This window comes from Nasonia vitripennis, chromosome 5, assembly GCF_009193385.2.
Source record: "Nasonia vitripennis strain AsymCx chromosome 5, Nvit_psr_1.1, whole genome shotgun sequence".
NCBI classification, from domain to species: Eukaryota; Metazoa; Arthropoda; class Insecta; order Hymenoptera; family Pteromalidae; genus Nasonia; species Nasonia vitripennis.
The window spans coordinates 22041935-22060533 of NC_045761.1; the positions used below are offsets into that span (position 1 = coordinate 22041935).

Genomic DNA, 18599 nt, shown 5'->3' on the forward strand with positions numbered 1-18599 from the left:
TTAATTAGAAAACAGTGCTTTTATAAAAAAATAAATTAAGGAAAAGGATATGCAATCTTTGATAGATCTAAATAATCAATTTCGTGATTCGCTGTATATAAATTCACATATAAACATTTTTTATTAGTTTGTAAATTATAATTTCTTAATCACCAATACTGCAAGATTCTTACATATATTCTAACATAAATTTTTATGAGCACTATTTAGTAGGGAAAGAACAATCTTAAGTAACGTTATATCATCGTATAAACGTATTAAAAATAAATGCATTACGTTCTTCTTTTTTTTTTTTTTATAAAATGTATAAAAATTTAGAAAAAACTCAGTGGGACAACAGAGTAAATTTGCAAAATTTTCTTTTTAATACAAAACACAATGTATGATGTACACTTTAAAATAATATTGAATAACTATGGAGAATGGTATGCGTAAATGTTATATTAATATAAGCGTTTTAACCTGATATAAATTCTAGTATCGTATAGTAATTGATTTTAAAATAGGAAAAACAGCTACTTATCGACGAATTATCTACACAACTTATTTTTATTACATTAAAAAATTAGTAGAAGATTACTCTTCGCGTGTGCACATGGCAAAAAATTACTATGCAAGATCAACTTTAAGAGGACTAAGGAAGTTGCATTTCATAAATAATTTCTTTTTAGAACTTTGTCTATAATTTTATAAATCTAAGATAAAACATTTTTATAAGCCCAAGTACTTTTCTATTTGTTTCAACTATAAAGTATAATTTTTTACTATTACTATTACCTTTCACACATGACGATTAAATGACTCCTTTTACGAGTAACACGTACTTTTATTATATTTATACAAATTTTAAAAATAGTACTTTGATTTGTAGACAAAAGAATCATTAGTATATTTTTTTCTCAAAACGTGTCATACGACTTCATAGCTATAATAATTGTATCCAATCATGTATTTTCTGTATTAAAAATTACATATTTATTATACAGTTTTTAGACTTTCGCTGCTTAAGCTTAGTTTATCCCTTTTTACTTCAAGTTGCCGTTTATAATCATATTCGGCCGCAACCTTTATTCTTAAATAAATTAGCTTATTTAAATAAAATCGTTACAGTTTGTTACTTTTAAAAAGTTTAACAAAATGGAAATTATTCATATCATCGTATATATTACTGAAGACGATAAAAGATGATTAAAAATAATAATTACAATTTCATTCGTATCATATTATTTTTATTGTTTTTTTATTATTATTGCTATCGTTTGGATGATTATCATTGTTGTTATAATAATTATTATTATTATTACGCATACCCTCAAATCTGTATATTCAAATAATAGTTTAATTGCATAAGGTATCGCGTTATGCTTGTCATTTTTGCTGTACACTTTTTTATACAACACGTCATTGTATTTAGACCCCTTTCTCGTTATTTAATAATAATAATAATAATTACAACAATATAATCGTATACTGTAGCTAGTGTGCGCCACCAACGCTTAAAAGTAGTTTACGCACTGTCGCACGATGCAATGATAATAATGATATTAATAATAATAATAAAACAAAAGTTTTACAATATAATAAGTTTTAGCATTTCACTAGAATAACAATGTCATTCTCGCAACGACCTGTCTCACATGCTGCACTTACAACGAGACGCGAGAGTGGACGCTATTATAAGATTCTCCAAGAATCTTACAGCATAGTTGATTTTATCACAGAAGCTCATTTCTTTTTTTATTATTTTTAGACTTATTCATATGTTTTTACATTAATTTGTTAGACTTTTCATCGCTTTGATTATTACGCTCTTCGTCATCGACAGGCGTATTTCGCTACTCTAACAATTGCATTTCGTTTTGAAGTATAGGTAGAAACAAGCGATTTCGTAATAACGCAAGACGCCCCTATCTGTAGAATACGATAAAAAAAGAACCTATTTGCTAAAACGTTGTGGAAGAAAAGTGATGAGCATGTTGTAAATTGTCCGACTAATACTAAAAAAAATTTAGCAGAGCTTCAAATAAATAACTTAACAAATAAATATCATAAGTTAAAATACCTAGAATAATAAAGCCGAGTTCATAACTTTTCATTAATATACTTTGTATATCGTGCGTAGAAAAAAAGTCGTTGACAATGTAAAAAAACGTCACTGTAATATTCGAAGTCATTCTATTGGTTCGATCGCATGATATGATGGCACTCATCCCATATACAAAATGAGTCGTCTTAAACCTTAAAGATGCTTAATTTTCGTGAAAAATATTAAACACTAAAAGCGGTTTCACTTGTCCTCGCGTATGAGAATGCCTCGGAACAATTACAAATGTTCCTCTTCGAAGAAAAGCCATAGCCGTTTGACGTGCGAATTGAAGGCGGCGACGAAAGGAATGGTCGCTTCGGAAAGACCAATGTCGAGAAGTCACAATTCTTTACGTATGCTTGTGTATTGTATAAATCGAGTTCGTCGCAATCCTTATGCGGCTGAGTAAAACGAGTTGTCTTAGCCATGTACAAATGACTGAACGTCAATGATATATAATAAGTACGCCGAAATGAGCTTTAAAAGTTGTCTGTTCAGGCACGCGATCGCATTCACTACAGAGAAGAGAATTCAGTACGTTGAGGAGTGGCCGAGTACGATCAACCGAGGTATCACAAAGCTCGCTCGCTCAGGTCCTCAATGCTTAGATACTATTTACAAAGTGTGCTGTTGCTCGGACTTGGAGTAGAGTGAGACGCTGTCCGGTGGAGGTGCCGATCACAACCAGTCGGTAAGGCAACCTCCGAACCAGACAACGACGATTGGCAGCAGGTAAGTCGTGAGCGCCCTGGAGAGGGACATCCTTTGCGTGGTAGTGGCCGAGCCCTTGTCCGGACCCAGCTGAGGAGGCTCTATTTCATTGATGCGTCTCGTATCCTCGTCGGTGGTGACCTCGGGCACGCGCTCCCGTTCGCGTTCGCTTTCGGTGACTTCGACCAGTGATGGCGACGGCTGAGTGGAACTCGACTCCAGATCGTCCTCCACGCGTTCCTTCGGCTTCTCCGAGTCTTCGTGCGGACTCGAAGGCGTGGCTCTCGCCGGTGGCTCCGAACCGCTGCCCTCCTCTTCGAAGCCGTCCTCGTCGTCCGTGATGTCATCTGGACTACCAGAACCGGACCCACTACCCGACGATGCGTAGGTCTCCTCGGTGTCGAACCAGTCGACATCATGCCCGTTGAACGCCAAACGAAGCCGGTTGGTTATGCTTGTCAAAGCAAACACCTGCTCTCTGACTATGTTGATCCGTGGTCCCGAGGCACGCACCTCGGGGTTCATAGACTGGAACTCGCCGTTGGATGACAGCGGGTAGATATACCTGGATAAGATCAACAAACACGCTCATTGTAAAGGACTCGACTAAAAGCAGCAATAGCTCGAGAGCTAAAAATCGGGGATCGAATACATACTTGTCGACGTGCGTGCCGTTCCAGCAGTCGTTCGTATTGCTGGGCGGGACGACGAGTCCGTCATTGCAGAGATTGTAGGGCAAATAGAGCCAAAACTGCCTGGAATCTCGGATGCGTTGTTTGATCTCCTTGACGAGTTTGTCCAGACTGACGCTGCTGGAGCCGTCCTCGTCCTCTCCCATATCGTGTTCGCTGTCGTGATCGTCGTGACCCTCGTCGACGAACCGATCCTGGTCCTGATCGCGGATTCGCGACCTTCTCTCCTCGTGCGGCTCCTCGAAGCTCAGAGACTTGCCGTCGTCGATCTCTTTGTGATTTCGTCGAGGCGCAGCGCGTCTGCGCCTTCGTCCGAGTACCGGCCGACCACATCCGGTGAACACACGCTGCGAAACATCGCTACTGCTCTCCTGGAAGTTCATTATGGCCTCGGAGATCTTGAGATTGATGGGTCGCACCAGCATCTCAATGTTGAACGGCCCGAGCAGCCTGTCCGCCACCTTGTCTACGGCCTCTGCAAGTCGATCGAAATTATAGATTACCTTTACATCCTTCTTAACGCGCACGGACAAAATTTCAGGGAAAAAAAAATTCTTTCGAAGCCTCACCAACGAAGTGATTCCAGTCAGCGTCGAGGGCAGCGTGTTGCGCCAGACAGCCCATCATCACGTTCTCACACATATCGTTACAGGCAAGTACACTGCCGGAAATGCCACTGCACGACGGGCAGACAGTCATGCGCGTCAGAGCAGCCGCACATTCGCTCGACGGCTTCAACTGCGGTAATTGAAAAACATTTCGATGTAGCATAAACTCAGCGCGGTCGATAAATTAATTATTGGAAATTCGGAGCTGCACGTACCTGCTGCATATTCTTGAGCACATCGGCGGCAACGGTTAACGCTTGGCTAAAGGCTCTCGTCGCTATGAACGAACGTTTTATTTGGACCCCGAGTTTCTGAGGCACGTCTCCGAAGGGCCGCATCTCCTTCATGTGGTGGCCCACGCATTCGAGATACTTAGAGTCGAATTTGTACTGACTGTTTAGCACGGTAAACATCTTTTGGTAGAGCGTGTTGAAAAACGTATCCATCACGTCGTCGAGATCTACCTGCGTGGGCGTTAAATAAACGAAAATTAAAGTTTCAACTATTTACGCCCGTGCAAAAACCGCCGAGAATAGCTGTATTTTCGACTTACCAATCCCTTGGCGTAGTATTTCTCAAGCTCCATAAACAGGTCTATAAATACATAAGCGTTCTGCTCGTACAGTATTCCGTACGTTTTCTTGAACATTTCGTGAAAGCTCTTTTTGCTGCCCTTCAGTAGCTTGTTGAAGAATTCTGGAACGAGATAAAAAAATTCAACAATTTAGAAACAATGCGTTCAAAGACACGCGATTAAGATAGCATAGAGGCAACAATGACTCACCGTGAAATTTAGTGGCCCTTGTGTGCAAGATATTCTGCAGCCGCTGTAGGGTGTCTTTAGTCGCTTTATCATGCTTATCGCGAGCTCTGGCTTGTAATCGTATCTCCATATCGGCCGAGCAACACACTTCTCCGCCGCTGCTGATGCCGCCGCAGGTTTTCAGTTCTCTTGCTGCAAACAGAAAGCGGACAACGTTATTATTCAAACCGTCCATCATAGAAAATACTGCGATATCATCGTGTATATTTTGATAAAAAAAAAAAAACATTGTTGAGCAATCATTTTCATGCAATTCGGTCCGTTGCATCAGCGTAAAATATACAATTGCGCGAGTGGAAAGTATAATTTCGAGGCTCTGATGATGTCTCTCTGAGAAATCAGCTGTTTGATTGAGTTGTACAGCGCCACGCGCGTTAGATCATCGGCGGGACAGTCACTTATACGTCCTTAAGTGCTTACGGCCTTCGTCTCTCATCCCGGCGCGCATCAATCCGTCGCAGCCTCTTTCTTTCGGTTCGCCTTTATTTAAATTAGTTTTAATTGTAATTTACGCACCCGACCAATTGAATTTTACTGTGCTGTGCCACTTTGTCGCAAACATTTTTTTCCTGCTCACGATGAAGATTGTTAACGACAAATTAATTTAACTAACATTATTTTTTAAAAGAAGGATTCTCACAGCGTGACTAACGAACGGCTCGAGACCGACGTGCAAAACCGCACCTCAAAACCATTCAACCGAACGACGGTTTCATTATACGCGTTTACTTTTATTATTTAAATTAACGTCTAATGAATATTTATCACATCTTGGGTGTAAGCGAGCTGCACACACAAACACTCTTTTTTCGAAAAAGCCTCTTCGATCAACGCCACACATTGTATGTTTATTTTGGCTTCTAATACGAGAGATTTGCAAACCCCGACGAGCTGTATAAATCAAGAGTTTTAAAATTTCGAATTCCGAGAAATTCCAGAAATCTGGCATATCTCGAGCGCGCGCGCGCGCGCTCTGAGTAAAAACAAATTCGTCGGGGGCATATCTTCTTGAGTAACGGTTTGTTTTCACTGTAGCTCAGCTCTTCGTGCTTGCGCGCGTTTGGATGAGCGAGGAAAATGCAAGAGAAGAAAAGAGCGAGTCCAGCACAGCAATATGGCTCTCTTTGAGTAAACGAAGCCGAGACGTGAGTCAAGACACATCGGATTCCGTGAGATGTGTCTGTGTGTGTGTATGGAAATGCAGACTCGGCATGAGGTCAGGTGTGATGTCTTCACTAGATATTTCCTTCATCTTCTTTTTTTTTCAATTTTGATGGATACTTTATTCGACCCTAATACTCGAAGAACGTGCTGTCGCTTCTAACGAAGACTAACGCATTACGTTACGTATATTACTGCAGGTTTTCAATTTCGTGTATGCAAAGTTTCAAAGTGGCCGATCAATCTTTGTCAGAGGCCGTGTAAAAAGCAGTGCTACTTTTCCAGAAAATATGGGACTTTTGAAACTCTCCGTATAAAAAATGTATACCCACGGAGAGCTACGCGCGGCGACTTTCAAAGAAACGAAAACCGCACGCCTCTCTCCAATCCATTCAATTAAAATTTTTCCCTCGGAGAATCGTCATCATCCCAAAGCTGAAAGTCGAAAATGGCAAAAAGTCTCAATCAAGAAAGCCAGTAATCCTTCCATTGAGAAAATTCCTTTTCTCCACCGAGAGAGAGAGAGCTTCTCTCTCTGGAGAACAAACTTTTCAAGCCAAACAAGAAATCTGAAAAGAAATCCCCCGAGAGAGAGAGAGACGTTAATGCTCGTCAAACAAGAAAGAGCCAAATGAATAGAGAGCTGCAATCGACAGGTGTTAATTACAAAACCGACAACTACACGTGTACGTATGTACCAGTCGGCATTTTTCTTTATTTTTCCCTTACAGCACAGCAGCAGCGGCGGCAAACGTGAAAGTATCCGCCGCACAATGATATAATGAAACCATCAGAAGCTCGACTGCACACGTGGAATGTCGTCGCGTAGGTATATTAAACGAAACGCTCGTCCGCGTCCGGAAAAACCCTTCCCTCGTCTCTCCCCCCGCGCGCTCTGGCCGTCGCGCGTCGAGTTATTAGAGTAAATTACGGATAATTCGTGAAAAGCTAAAAGCGAGCGCGGAGAGGAGTTGCAGCGCTCGCGCGAGAACGCGCAACACTCGTCTTGACTAAAAATAATCGCTAGTCCCATTAATCATGGGGTCGATAAACCCCGCACCTCGCGTCTGCCTTTCTCCCGTCGGCATCAGAGCGCTTTCATTCGCTGCACTGGATAACCCCTTTACGCGCCCGTCCGCTCTTTATTTGCGTAGTCGAATAAATACGTGCATACGTACACACGCAAACACACAAGCGCGTTTATAACGCATGCACGAGTGTATTGTGCCGCTTTCGTCGCTCCTCTCTCTCTCTCTCTGTTTATATACTTTTCCGCGCGCGCCGCGCTACCGGCGAACTCAGCAGCTCTCGCAAATAATTGCATACACACGAGCGCGAAAAGTTGCGACTCGTCCCATACGCGAGATTTCGAACGAGCCAAAGGAATGCCGACGAGGAATGAAAATGCGCCGAGTCTTTTTCTACACGAGCTGGAAGGGAAGGGATACACAGACGCACGGGAAGATCCGTGTGTGCAAGGTGAGTCTGGCGCGCTGCTTATTTAAAAGTTGAAAGCATGTAAGCGGCGCTGCGCGGCTGTAACTTATAAGAGAGGAATGGCCCGGTGTACACACAGTGGGGGGATATCTCCCTCCCTCATACTCTACCTCACACGCGCGCGCGGGAAAGATACAGCAGAAGGAAGCCTGAGAATCTTCTTGGCTCTCCGCGGCGGCAACGCTGTAAGCCAGCCCGAGAGTCGGCCTTCCTTTCTTCCACTTGCTTCCTTTCTTCCTTTCTTCCCCCACCGCCGTTGCAGCTCTTCGATTGTGGAGAGAGAGAGAGAGAGAGAGAGAGAGAGACGGGGCCGCGCGGAGCAGCGCCGACCGTTTCCAGGGGCCAGGGCCCGCATTCCATCGGGCCCGCCGCGCGCGCGCGCACCGGCGGTCAAGACGGGTAAGGACACGTCTCGACTCGCCGCCGCCGCCGCTGCTGCTTATTTCTTCTCTCCTCTCCTCCTACTTCTTTTTTCGGCCTCATCGATTTTTCGCGTTTCGAGCAATCCTCTCTCTTTCGCACGCTTCTCTGATCCCCCTCCCCTCTCGTGTGTCTGGGGGAAGGTCGCGGATTATTAGGGAAATCAGATCGCTCAATCGGCACGATTTATCATACGGTGTACGGCTATTCGTTGAGAAGAAAGAGAATTCACGTCGTCACCGGCACGGCTCATTTGCATGATTGGATACGCGCTGCGAGAGTTTCCGAGGAAAAACGGCTACCGCGTGTGAGGTATAACAGACGGCTTATATACGCTGCCCCGGGCCAGTGAGAGAGAGAGAGAGAGAGGGAGAACTCCCAAGAAGGTCAAAAATGCGCCTGGAGGATTTCTTTCGGGGCCGTTACTACAGGTAGTAGCAGCAGCCAACAAAAGAGAACGAGAGAGAGAGAGAGATCCTCTTCCTCCCTCGTCTATACACACCACTGCAGCGCTCTCTGTTATATTGCTCTCCCTTGTGCGATGCATACAAGCACTGAGTACGCACTAATAATCCTCGGACCTGCGCCATAGACCGGAGAGGGATCATTGCGGACGCCCTAATCGCCTTTTTCGACTCAATGCAGAATGGGGCCCGATGAGTGTACATAATGCCCGCTCTAAAGTATACATCATTTTTTTTTCTCTCCCTCCCTCTTGGGACCCACGGAAATTGACTCTTTTCTTCGCTCTTCGATATTTTATTCTTCCCGACCGCGTGTGTGCTTTCTTAGATCGTCCGGCCGGCTGTCGATCGATCAAACGATCTAAGCCTATTAACTACGTGACTCTATTAAGCGACTCCCTTTTCTCAGCGCCGAGTGAAAAGTTAATCTCTCAGGTATACATATATAGTACGTGTACTTGTTGATCAAACCTGCTGTGTGTACATTGAAAAGTGTCTGTGATTCACCGAAGCGACCATTAACTAATTTTATCGCCGAGAGAAAAACGCGGCGGCGGTAGCAGTATCGGTAGCCGAACACCTATCAACCGCAGCGCTGAAGGTTTTACGATTATCGTCATGCGGGTGGCGCCCCGGCCGCTATGTGTGCGGCATGTAAATCCCGGCGTCGGACGGCTGAATTTACTAGACAGTGTACATAAAGTAAAACGTAGTATATACACGAGTGACGAGAGAGAGAGAGAGAGAGAGAGAGAGAGATTAACGCTGATTTCTGTCAACGCCTTCGACCGTATACTTTTTTTTTTGGGAGAGAAAATTCCTGAACGTGACCATACACGCTGCTCTTATTACCCCGTGTGGAAATCGAGAGGGTCGTGTTCGGGAAGATTTTCTTTGTGTGAAGTGCATCAACCTTCGCCGACGCGCTTGCGTTATTATGCGCCCGACTGATTTTGAAAGTACGTCTCTCTTTTACCATTTTTTTTTTCGAGTTAAAAATATTCGAAAGATTTTTGTTTAATCGGTAATTGCGATCGGAGGGACGGATATTGTCAAGTGGAGTCTCTCGTGCCTCTAAATATAGTCATCAAGCGTAACGTCAACGAGATTAAAATTCCGTGTATGCAAATGATTCTATAAAGTAGATAATTTAAGCTACCACACAGGCTTCCAACTGTATGTGTTTATATTTGCATACGAACCAAAATACGACGAATATTAAATTCAGAGAGAGAGAGAGAGAGAGAGAGAGAGAGAGAAGAAGACGATGATACGGCTCGCTGAGCTGAATAAACTCCGCTATTATATTATACGCGGCTCTATCAGCACGTTATATCCCCTGTAGTTTAAACCAACAGACGGAAGATAATGTAAATCACTATCGATCTGAGAACTCGAACCGGGAGACCTAATCTCTACTATATAACGTTCATCACCGGGACAATCGTTTTCGTGCGCGCGCGATAAGCTCCGTTGACCGCACGCGCACGTCTCTTGTACTCGAGAGTGTCGTTGTCCATTTATCGGCCACGTACGCTTCGATATAACGCGTTACACCGTGTGTTACGAAATCGATCGATCGGGTTTAAACGAATTTCGAGATCTTGATCGCTCGTAAATTCTCGTACGCGCGGGTGTCTATTTTTAACGTTATAACCGTTATAGATCGAGCAGCTAACTCCTTCGCTTCCGTTTTCTTTTACACATCGAGCTCACTTTTTAACTTGATGGGCCGTAAACGTCGAGAGTAATAACTCCTTTCAATTTTTCGAATTCTTACACAAGCACAACTGCGTCGGACGATTCCCAGTATCGAGTACCGGAAAAGACGACACTTTTTTGCACTCTTGATAAAACACACACATAACAAACAGAGCAAAAGTTCACCAAGGATCGAATTCGCGACTTTTTTCGTTTTACGACGCGGCTGCCGTCGTTCGCGGGATATAGATAAAGCTCGCGTCGTCGTCACACGATCCTATAATAAACTCATTAGCGGAGTCGTATCAGTCTGCATCTTTTTAAAATATTTTTTTTTCTCGTAAGCGGTTCTGCGAAACGTTCTGGTGACTTTGAATTCGAGACACGTGCTCACGCGAATATTTTTTTTCGACTCCGAAACTCCTATTAATTTTATTGCCGTCATACTCGCATACAGAAACGCGACTGCCGGTATGATGAGGAGAGAGAGAGAGAGAGAGAGAGAGAGAGAGAGAAAAATTCGTACTTTTTCCGTCACATGAATCACATTGCCTCGTTCTCTCCCATGACTCACACGCAGTCACGCTTCGGTGTGTGATAGGAGCAAAAAAAGTGCGCGCACGTTTAAAAAAAGGAATCCCTCCGCTGCACCAGCAGCAGCAGCAGCGTGTACAACATACACATTCCATTAATACACTCGGGGCCCCAAAAATCTCCTGCGCCGAGAGACGCGAGCTGATGCAGCCAGGCTCTTGGAAATAAAGGCAACGGCTAATTGTAAAAGCTTTTTCTCTCCGGTAAGGGAAAAATCGTTAATCCGAGAGTTCGAATTCAATGAGTCACTTGATACCCCGGAATACAGTTCTGTTTGATCATCATCAGCTCGCGGCAGCAGATTGGATCGCTTTAAGAATGCGCGCAAGGGCCAATTTGGCGTATAGACCGGCTCTCTCTCTTTCTCTCTCTCTCCTGCATACCTGTATAAAAGCGTGCGAACTACAAAGGAATCCAAAAGGACGTGCCGCGCGCGTGCGAGCGATGCAGTTTTTTTTCTTTCTCTCTCTCTCTCTCTCTTTTCTCCCGAAGCTGCATCCGGCGCGAGCGCGATATTGTGCGCATGTAGGTAGAGAGAACCAGACGACCAGACGGGGAAAGGGATGGTGTGCACAAGTGGGAGAGAGAGAGAGAGAGAAGCTAGATCGGTAGGCAATTTGGAGCACTGTACGAATGGAAGCCAAGAGAGTCTCTCTCTCTCTCTCTTTCTCGTGTCTGGTATTTAGTTGTTAAGGACCTGAAAACAGGTTCTCTTGCGCCCAGAATTACCGCTGAACAATGGAAAGTCGGAATATGTGAGCAGAAGGAAGGTGGAAGAGGAGCACAACCCGAGAGAGAGAGGGGGGGAGGGAGAGCTCGAGATATGCGCGCGAAGGGGTGGGGGAGTCGCGCGCGGTGGCGGAGAGAGCGGAAGGGCTTGCCGTTGCCGGCGACGTCGCGTGTATAATACTGCTATAGGCGCCTTTTGAGCTCTGAATTTTTCGAAGCTTTTTCTCGCCGCTGCTATATAGGCACGGCTCACCGCGCGCCTGAGAACGGGCCATATAATAACCCCTCTCGATTATGGCTACTCCCATACATACATCCTTTTGTGTGCTGAGCACTCGAGATTTCGTCGGCTCACGAAATTCCATCGCGCGCTCGTGAGAAAAGTTAAAAGGACGCCTGTAAGAGTAAGCGCCGTTTGATTTCGCACATCAGATAGAGGGCGAGTAAGGACGGCTCGCCGGCCGTATGTGCGTATATAGGTACAGCAGGGCCCGAGGCGTGAGTGCGCTCTCGCTAATGAACGAACAGAAGGGATACAGCGAGGCGGAGAGAGAGAGAGAGAGAGAGAGAAGTAGAGGGACAAGATTTTTCAAGCGGCGAACGGCTCTTTACAAAGGCGAAAATCAATAGCGGCGACACGCGCTACTCGTGCAGCTGTGTGGCAGGCACATCGGCTTCTCGCCGTCGGCCAATTGTGTTGTCTTTGCCTCCGTTTGCTCCCCTCCCTTGTGTGTGTGTGTTATTTTTTCGTCGTATGTGCCGTATACTATTCCCCTCGTCGGTGGGCTCTCCTCCTACATGCTATACCTATACGTTGCCACCAGCTCTATTTCACGCAAGTGCATCGCTCCACCTCTGTGTAGTTATAACGACGTGCGAAGAGAAAACCGAACACAGCGATAAGGAGTTTCACGCCGTGTCTATATAGGTATAATAGGTATATAGGTCCACAGTGAGAGAGAGAGAGAGAGAGAGACGGCGTCCGAAGCTGATAACGCGTACAACAGAGACGGGGCTCTCTCGCGAGCTTGAGCTTTCTCGCTCTACATGCGCGAGTTGTGTGCGTGTGTCGAGAGAGAGAAATCAGGAAAGATAAAGTCAATATCTCGAGAGGTACGAGGAATTTATGGCGGGGGCATTGTTCTCTCTGATATACAGAATACAACTTACATGATATGGGCTCCTTGGGTATATCGCTCGCGGGAAATCCCTGCTCCTCGAAGTACGGCCTGACGGCGTCGCAGCTGAGCGGTTTGGAGCCGCTGCCGAGCTCCGTTGCTGGCAACGTGCTCGTCGCGGCGACGAGGCCCAGAAACAGTATCAGGACTCGCAGCATCTTCGTCGTCGAGTCAGCCGTGAACGAGACACCGATTAGCATGACGCGAGCACAACATGCAGCCAACGCTCTGACTTTATTTTCCTTTAATATCTACGCCTGTACCGTACACTCGCTCGGATACTTTGTACTGATGATGAGGCTGCGGCTAGACACTCTTCGCACTGGCAACATCGGCGAACTACTGCGTGACGTTACCGGCCGCACTGGTGCACTGCATTCGCGTTATGCGTACGCGCGTGTTGTATATAAAAGTAGAAAAAAGAAGCGGAGGAAAAAGAGAAAAATGTACTTTTTTTCGGAGAGGTAGGTAGTCGAGTGCGCCTGAACGCGCGCGCGCGCGCACCGCTCACCGTTGTGTGCGGGCTGAAAACGACGAACGCACGCACACACACACACACGCTGCGATGTGTATCCTTCTCGAGGCACGACTCAGAACGCACTGATCGCCGCTCGGCTACTGCTGCTTTCTTGTCGGCATTCGGCTGGAGTAGCAGCAGCTGCTGCGCGCTGCTGGAGCAGCTTGTTTGTGACCGCCGCGCCGCTGCCGAGCGTATCTAGCTCTCTCTCTCTCGCTCGCTCCTATACTCGCTGGATGTATATATTGCTTTCTGTGTTGTATATAGGTATACATATAGGTAGTTTGGACTGTATCTTTCTTGTGTGCGATGACTCGGCGAGCTGTTACGCATGCGCCGAGATCATCCTTCCTTTTCACCCTCTCTTCGTTCTTTCTCTGTACGAGTTTGAATTTGATTATTCGATTGGGTTGTTGTATTAATTGTAGCGACTATTTTTAACGAAAAAGGCCTTTACGATTGCAAGATTATCGAACCTTTTGTCGAATTTTTAAGTTGATTGCATCGCGTGGCGAAGAGCGAATGATTTTTATCGATCACAATAATTATACTAACTACACCGCGACCATAGTGTTCACGAATTCAAAGGCAGAGCTAAGTACCTGTTAAAATACACATCACCTGCAATGAATTCCTGAATAGGTATTACGGAGTCCCGTACCGCCCCGCACGTATAAGAAGTGTCTGCACCTGCACAAACGCCCCGGAAGAACTGCAGCCTCGCAGAAAGCATGAATGGAGCCGCAAAGAATTTTGACCTGCTTCTAATCACGTTCTTCGATCAACCTACCGGGAATATTTGAGGGATCATGCAAATTTTGCCCCTGGCGAAGCAGCCGACGGTGAATCGCATCGAGTTTCGGTACGTTTTGCAATGATAAATTATTATCATGTAAAATATCGGGTAGAGAAACGCGCAAGGATGTAAAATTTTACGTAAAACATTTATTATCCTTTCAGTATACATTATCTAGTATAATACTCAAAACGTGCTCTCACAGAGCATCACATATAGAATTGGACGGATTCGTTCAATCATCTAAAAGTATAATATAATAAGTGCACTTGAGTTGCGTCTATAATAAAATACAAAGTCTCATCGTTGCAGTGTCGCCTATTTTAATCAGCGATCAATAATACACTCTTCCGTGATATACTCGTCAAGATCGGTGAAACAGGTAGTGAAGTCAGGTGTGCAAGTCGGAGATGAAAATAAATAAGTAGATAAATAACAAGGAGAGATCAATAATTGGTCAATGAACCGACAAGTTCATCCCGCGTAGCTCTACATGTAGGTGATGATACTGTGACAGAGAGGACAGCCGTTGACGTTTACCACATCCCGCTCCGAAGCTGCCCTGTGTTTGCAGACGGTGCAGAGCCAGGTGGAGGCCTGGTTCATAAGAGGCCGACCCGACACCACGCAGCCGGGAAAGCCGGTGGCGCAATTCGGGCAGGCCACGCAGTAATCCGGCACTAAGCTCTCGCATTGTAGGCACTCCGACCTGGGCGGTGCTCTGGCGTCCCTCGGTGGTCGTTTACCGAATATCTCGAGCGCCAGTTCCTCGTAGCGCGGGTCGATAGCCTCCAGGCGCACAAAGGCCCGCGAGCAGGTGGCCAGAGCCCGGCAGGCGCAGCTTGCCAGCGCCAGCAACGCGTAGACCGGTTCCTGATCCAGCAGCTCCTCGTACTCGCGTAGCCTCAGGGCGGTGCGCATGGCGGCCTCCGGTTCCGAGGCGTAGAGCTGACGGTGTGCCAGCAGCAGGAAGTGGTAGGCCTCGGCACCGCGCCAAGCCTGCTCGACGACCTGAGCGTCCTCGCCACTAGCCTCAGCCAATCCTGCGAGCAGACCTCGACGCACCTGAGCCGGCCGGGTGCCTTCTAGGTGCTCCTGGACCAGTAGTGCCGCCAACACGTAGAGTTTCTTCAGCCGGAGTGGGGGAGCGCGACGACGGGCCTGTTCTGCAGCCAGTTCCAGGAGAAGCTTCGCCGCCTCTAGGGGACAGTCTGCCTTGCGGTAGAGCTCGATGGCCTGGAGTCTACGGCCGCTGGCAAGCAGGTGGCGCGCGTACTTCGCCAGCAGCTCCCCAATACCTGGGAGCCGCCAGGTTCGCGCGAGTTCCAGGGCCTGGTCCCAGCGGTTGGAGCGCACGCAGGTCTCGACTGCCTGTCTGACGTCGGCGCAGCGGACGAAGCAGCCCACGGCCTGCTGGCACATTCCTACGGAGGCAAGCATCCGGGCGGCCCTGCGCAGACCTGGGGCCTGTTCGGCCAGTTGGGCGGCCGTCGCGGCGAGCTGCTCGTACTCCTCCAGCCGGTAGTGGCAGTCTAGAAGGCGATCGAGAGCGCGGCCATGCTCCAAGTGCTCCTTGGCGGCTTCCCAGTCCTGGCAAGCCGCCAGCTGCTCGCCCCAGCGAATGTGGGTCTGCTCGAGTTGGGCGTCCGATCCTCCGGCACCCAGGCGCATGAGTTGGAGCGCGCGCGGGTAGTCTGCGAGCTTTTGGCGCAGAGCGATCGCCAGGTCGCGCCGGTCGAGCTCCAGGTAGGCCTGCTCGGCCTCGTCGTAGGCTCCCAGGAATCCTAGCACTTCAGCTCGCCTGAGGCCAGGTTCTTGGATACCCCGAAGGCGTTTGACGAAGCGGATTCCCAGGTAATCTGCGCAGCGTACCATGGCGTTCTCGGCGGCTTCCAGGTCACCCTGGCGTAGAGCGTGTTCGCCGAGAAGTCTCCAGAGTCGCGGGTGCGAGTTGTCGCGCACAAACTCCTCCGCCTCCCGGAGCCCGACTCGGGCGAGCAATTCTTTGGTGTCACGGAGAGACTTGATCTCCAGGTCGACCAGGAGTTCAGGTCGCGCTTCCTCGGGATTTCGCACTAGCTCGTCCAGAAGGACGCAACGGATCTCGAGGTCCTTAAAGCTGCAGACGTAGCCTGAGCAAGCTATCGGCTCCTCCGGTTCCAGTCCGCGAAACACATACATGCGGCTCTTCTCCAGGATGGCGAACAACTTGGGATTATCTTGAGCCCAGCATACGGCCCAGGCGTCCTTTCGTTCAAACTTGGAGACATCGTCTGCCTTGTCCTTGTCTCTGCCATCGTCTCTGTCCCGCTCCCTGTCTCTATCCTTCACCGTAGCTAGGTCGAGGAGTCGGAGCAGACCTTGACTGTCGATTATCGCAGCTCTGGTGGAATCGCAGTTGATGGAAATTTTGCAGGGTTTACGAGAAGTGGAGTAACGCTTGGAAAGGGTCACCTGAGGAAGCGAGTACTGCTGGACCATTCCTGACTCTCGACCGACGATCAGCAGCTTCTCCGACGCACTGATACAGCAGATTGGATCGACGGTCTCTCTTCGACTTATCGGGCTTTCGTAAGTCTTATCCCGGTCTAGGTCTTGAATCACCTCGGTGACACCTGTCGGGGTGTCGTCGACGTGGTAGAGTCTGTCCCTGCGTGATTTCCCGGACGCATTCAGAGCGGAGTTGCGAGGAGCTCGGAAGTACCACAGAAGAAAGTTGCTCTTCGAGGCAGCGATGACCATGTTTTGATTCATCGCGACCTGATTAGGTTCCAGGTCGAGGTATTTGCTGTCAACGGGTGTTGATATTGCGTTGCATACGTACAACACGTAACGTTCCTCGCTCTGAGTCAAGTCGTTTTTAGCGGCAAGAACGCAGTGATCGCCGCAGGCTACGATGCTTATCAACGAGCTTACGTATTTAAAATAACGCGCGTTAGTTACGGTATTCCAGAATGTGACGCAGACGCCCTCCTTGCCGACCTTGTCATCGGTGAACACTACTGTGGTACCAAAGTATGCCCACTTGTAGTTCGGTCGGATATTGGCGAAATATATGTTTGAATCCACAGAGAGAGCGATTCGAAGAGATCCACCTTCCCAAGCACAGCAGCTTATATCTTTTCCAGGGATCTTCAAGCTTTTCAAATGATCACCCAGCGACGAGTAAAAGCAAAGCACGTTGGAGTTGTTCTTATCTTCACCCATCAATATTCCTGCAATGGCTAGCAGGGAACCGTATGTGTTCCATACGCAACATGCCATAGTCATACCTGTATCCACAACTATGGGATTTTCATCGCTGATGTCTCTTAGCAAAACCATTCTGCCACTTTGGAAGCACACCGCCAGCACAGGACAATCTACGGCAGTATAGCCATTTTTACCATTGTACCAATCAAGAGCAACTATTCCTTGCACGTGACCATTGCTAATATTTTCCAGTTTTGTAAGAAAAACCCCTTGGTCATCGTAGAGATGTGCTTCTCCATTTCTTGTTCCAAAAAGAAGAAACTTTGCATCCGGTGACCACTGTACTGCTGTCAAAGAGAGACCTTTTAATTCTTTACCCCAAATTCTATTACCCTCCACTGATCCAACAATGACTGCTCCATCTTCGTACACAATACATATTTTTTGACCATTAGAACTCCATGACATTCCCCTCACAACGGATTTATTACGGTTATTTATCATTTCTTCATACCAAGAGCCCTTATACAACATCCAAACTATAATGACTCCATTTTGATCACTCGAGGTCAACTTTTGATGCTCTTCGTTCCAGGTTACAACTTGGACGTGCCCATTGTGGCCTTCCAAGGTTTGATTCATACTGAGATTGCTCGAAGCTGTCATAGAGCGGGTCTTACCACTGTTGTTTGTATTATCTGTCGTAGAAGCGCCAGAATCGGCACGTATAACTTTTAATAGACCATCTTCCCCTCCTACAGCGATATAACCTTGTTTCTGGTTCCATGCTATACAATTTAAGTGGACGTTATTTGGTATAGCGATTTTTTTACTCAAATACACAAACATAACTGTTCTTATTTAGATTAACTTTCCCAGTGAATATCTTGAAATTTGTAAATTACATTGAGTAATGAATATCAAAATAAGTTATGATTATATTGGTATTCACTTTTGACGAGTAACAAAATGAACAAATTAATTGTTATTGCGTTATCTGAGAAGAAATGAGAAGTGTCAGCGATTTGTTTACACGGCAATGTATACTTGTCATACTGTATTCATCATGCACACCTGTCATCGTATATAATCACGCGCGGTGTTAATCGATAAAATACAAATAACAGGGAAACGTGCACTGTTAAAGCATTCAGAATTCCTCATTCGATTAACCCTTTTGTTACTAAAGTAAGCGCGGAAAATTTAATTCTAGCACAGAATAATTTAAATGAAACTTGATTCTTATTTCTCTAAAGGCACTTTACAGTTAAGGCTCCGAATAACGTTAGATTTTATGACAGGTTTACACGGCTAAAGCTTAAAGACCTTATGCCGGACAAAACGTTAGGGCGGCAGCGAATCAGATCGCTCCTTTCTAGATTTTTGAAACAGGAACATAATACGCGGGACTTTTAAACATAAAAAAATCG

General features: G+C 46.6%; 2 protein-coding genes across 2 annotated transcripts; both read right to left on the reverse strand.

The window, feature by feature from the left end:
* Positions 1-98: 98 nt before the first annotated feature.
* LOC100123974 (glypican-4) lies at positions 99-13330 on the reverse strand. The gene is made up of 7 exons (XM_001607717.6): positions 12657-13330; positions 4882-5052; positions 4651-4793; positions 4313-4561; positions 4059-4227; positions 3454-3964; positions 99-3362 (listed from the first exon to the last, which is right to left on the reverse strand). Exons 1-7 carry the CDS (start codon positions 12862-12864, stop codon positions 2765-2767), a joined length of 2049 nt encoding a protein of 682 aa, XP_001607767.2. The 5' UTR covers positions 12865-13330; the 3' UTR covers positions 99-2764.
* A 776-nt stretch (positions 13331-14106) lies between these two features.
* Positions 14107-18470, reverse strand: LOC100123972 (WD repeat-containing protein 35). The gene has a single exon (XM_031931023.2). It carries the CDS (start codon positions 18016-18018, stop codon positions 14467-14469), a length of 3552 nt encoding a protein of 1183 aa, XP_031786883.1. The 5' UTR covers positions 18019-18470; the 3' UTR covers positions 14107-14466.
* Positions 18471-18599: the final 129 nt, after the last annotated feature.

Bases quoted from the DNA above. Each gene is read 5' to 3' on its own strand.
- LOC100123974 (XM_001607717.6), bottom strand. From the start codon at position 12,864: ATGCTAATCGGTGTCTCGTTCACGGCTGACTCGACGACGAAGATGCTG. The intron at 5,053-12,656 runs GTAAGTTGTATT...TTCTGTTTGCAG, and splicing joins ACCCAAGGAGCCCATATCAT to CAAGAGAACTGAAAACCTGC. The intron at 4,794-4,881 runs GTGAGTCATTGT...ATCTCGTTCCAG, and splicing joins AAGGGCCACTAAATTTCACG to AATTCTTCAACAAGCTACTG.
- LOC100123972 (XM_031931023.2), bottom strand. From the start codon at position 18,018: ATGTTTGTGTATTTGAGTAAAAAAATCGCTATACCAAATAACGTCCAC.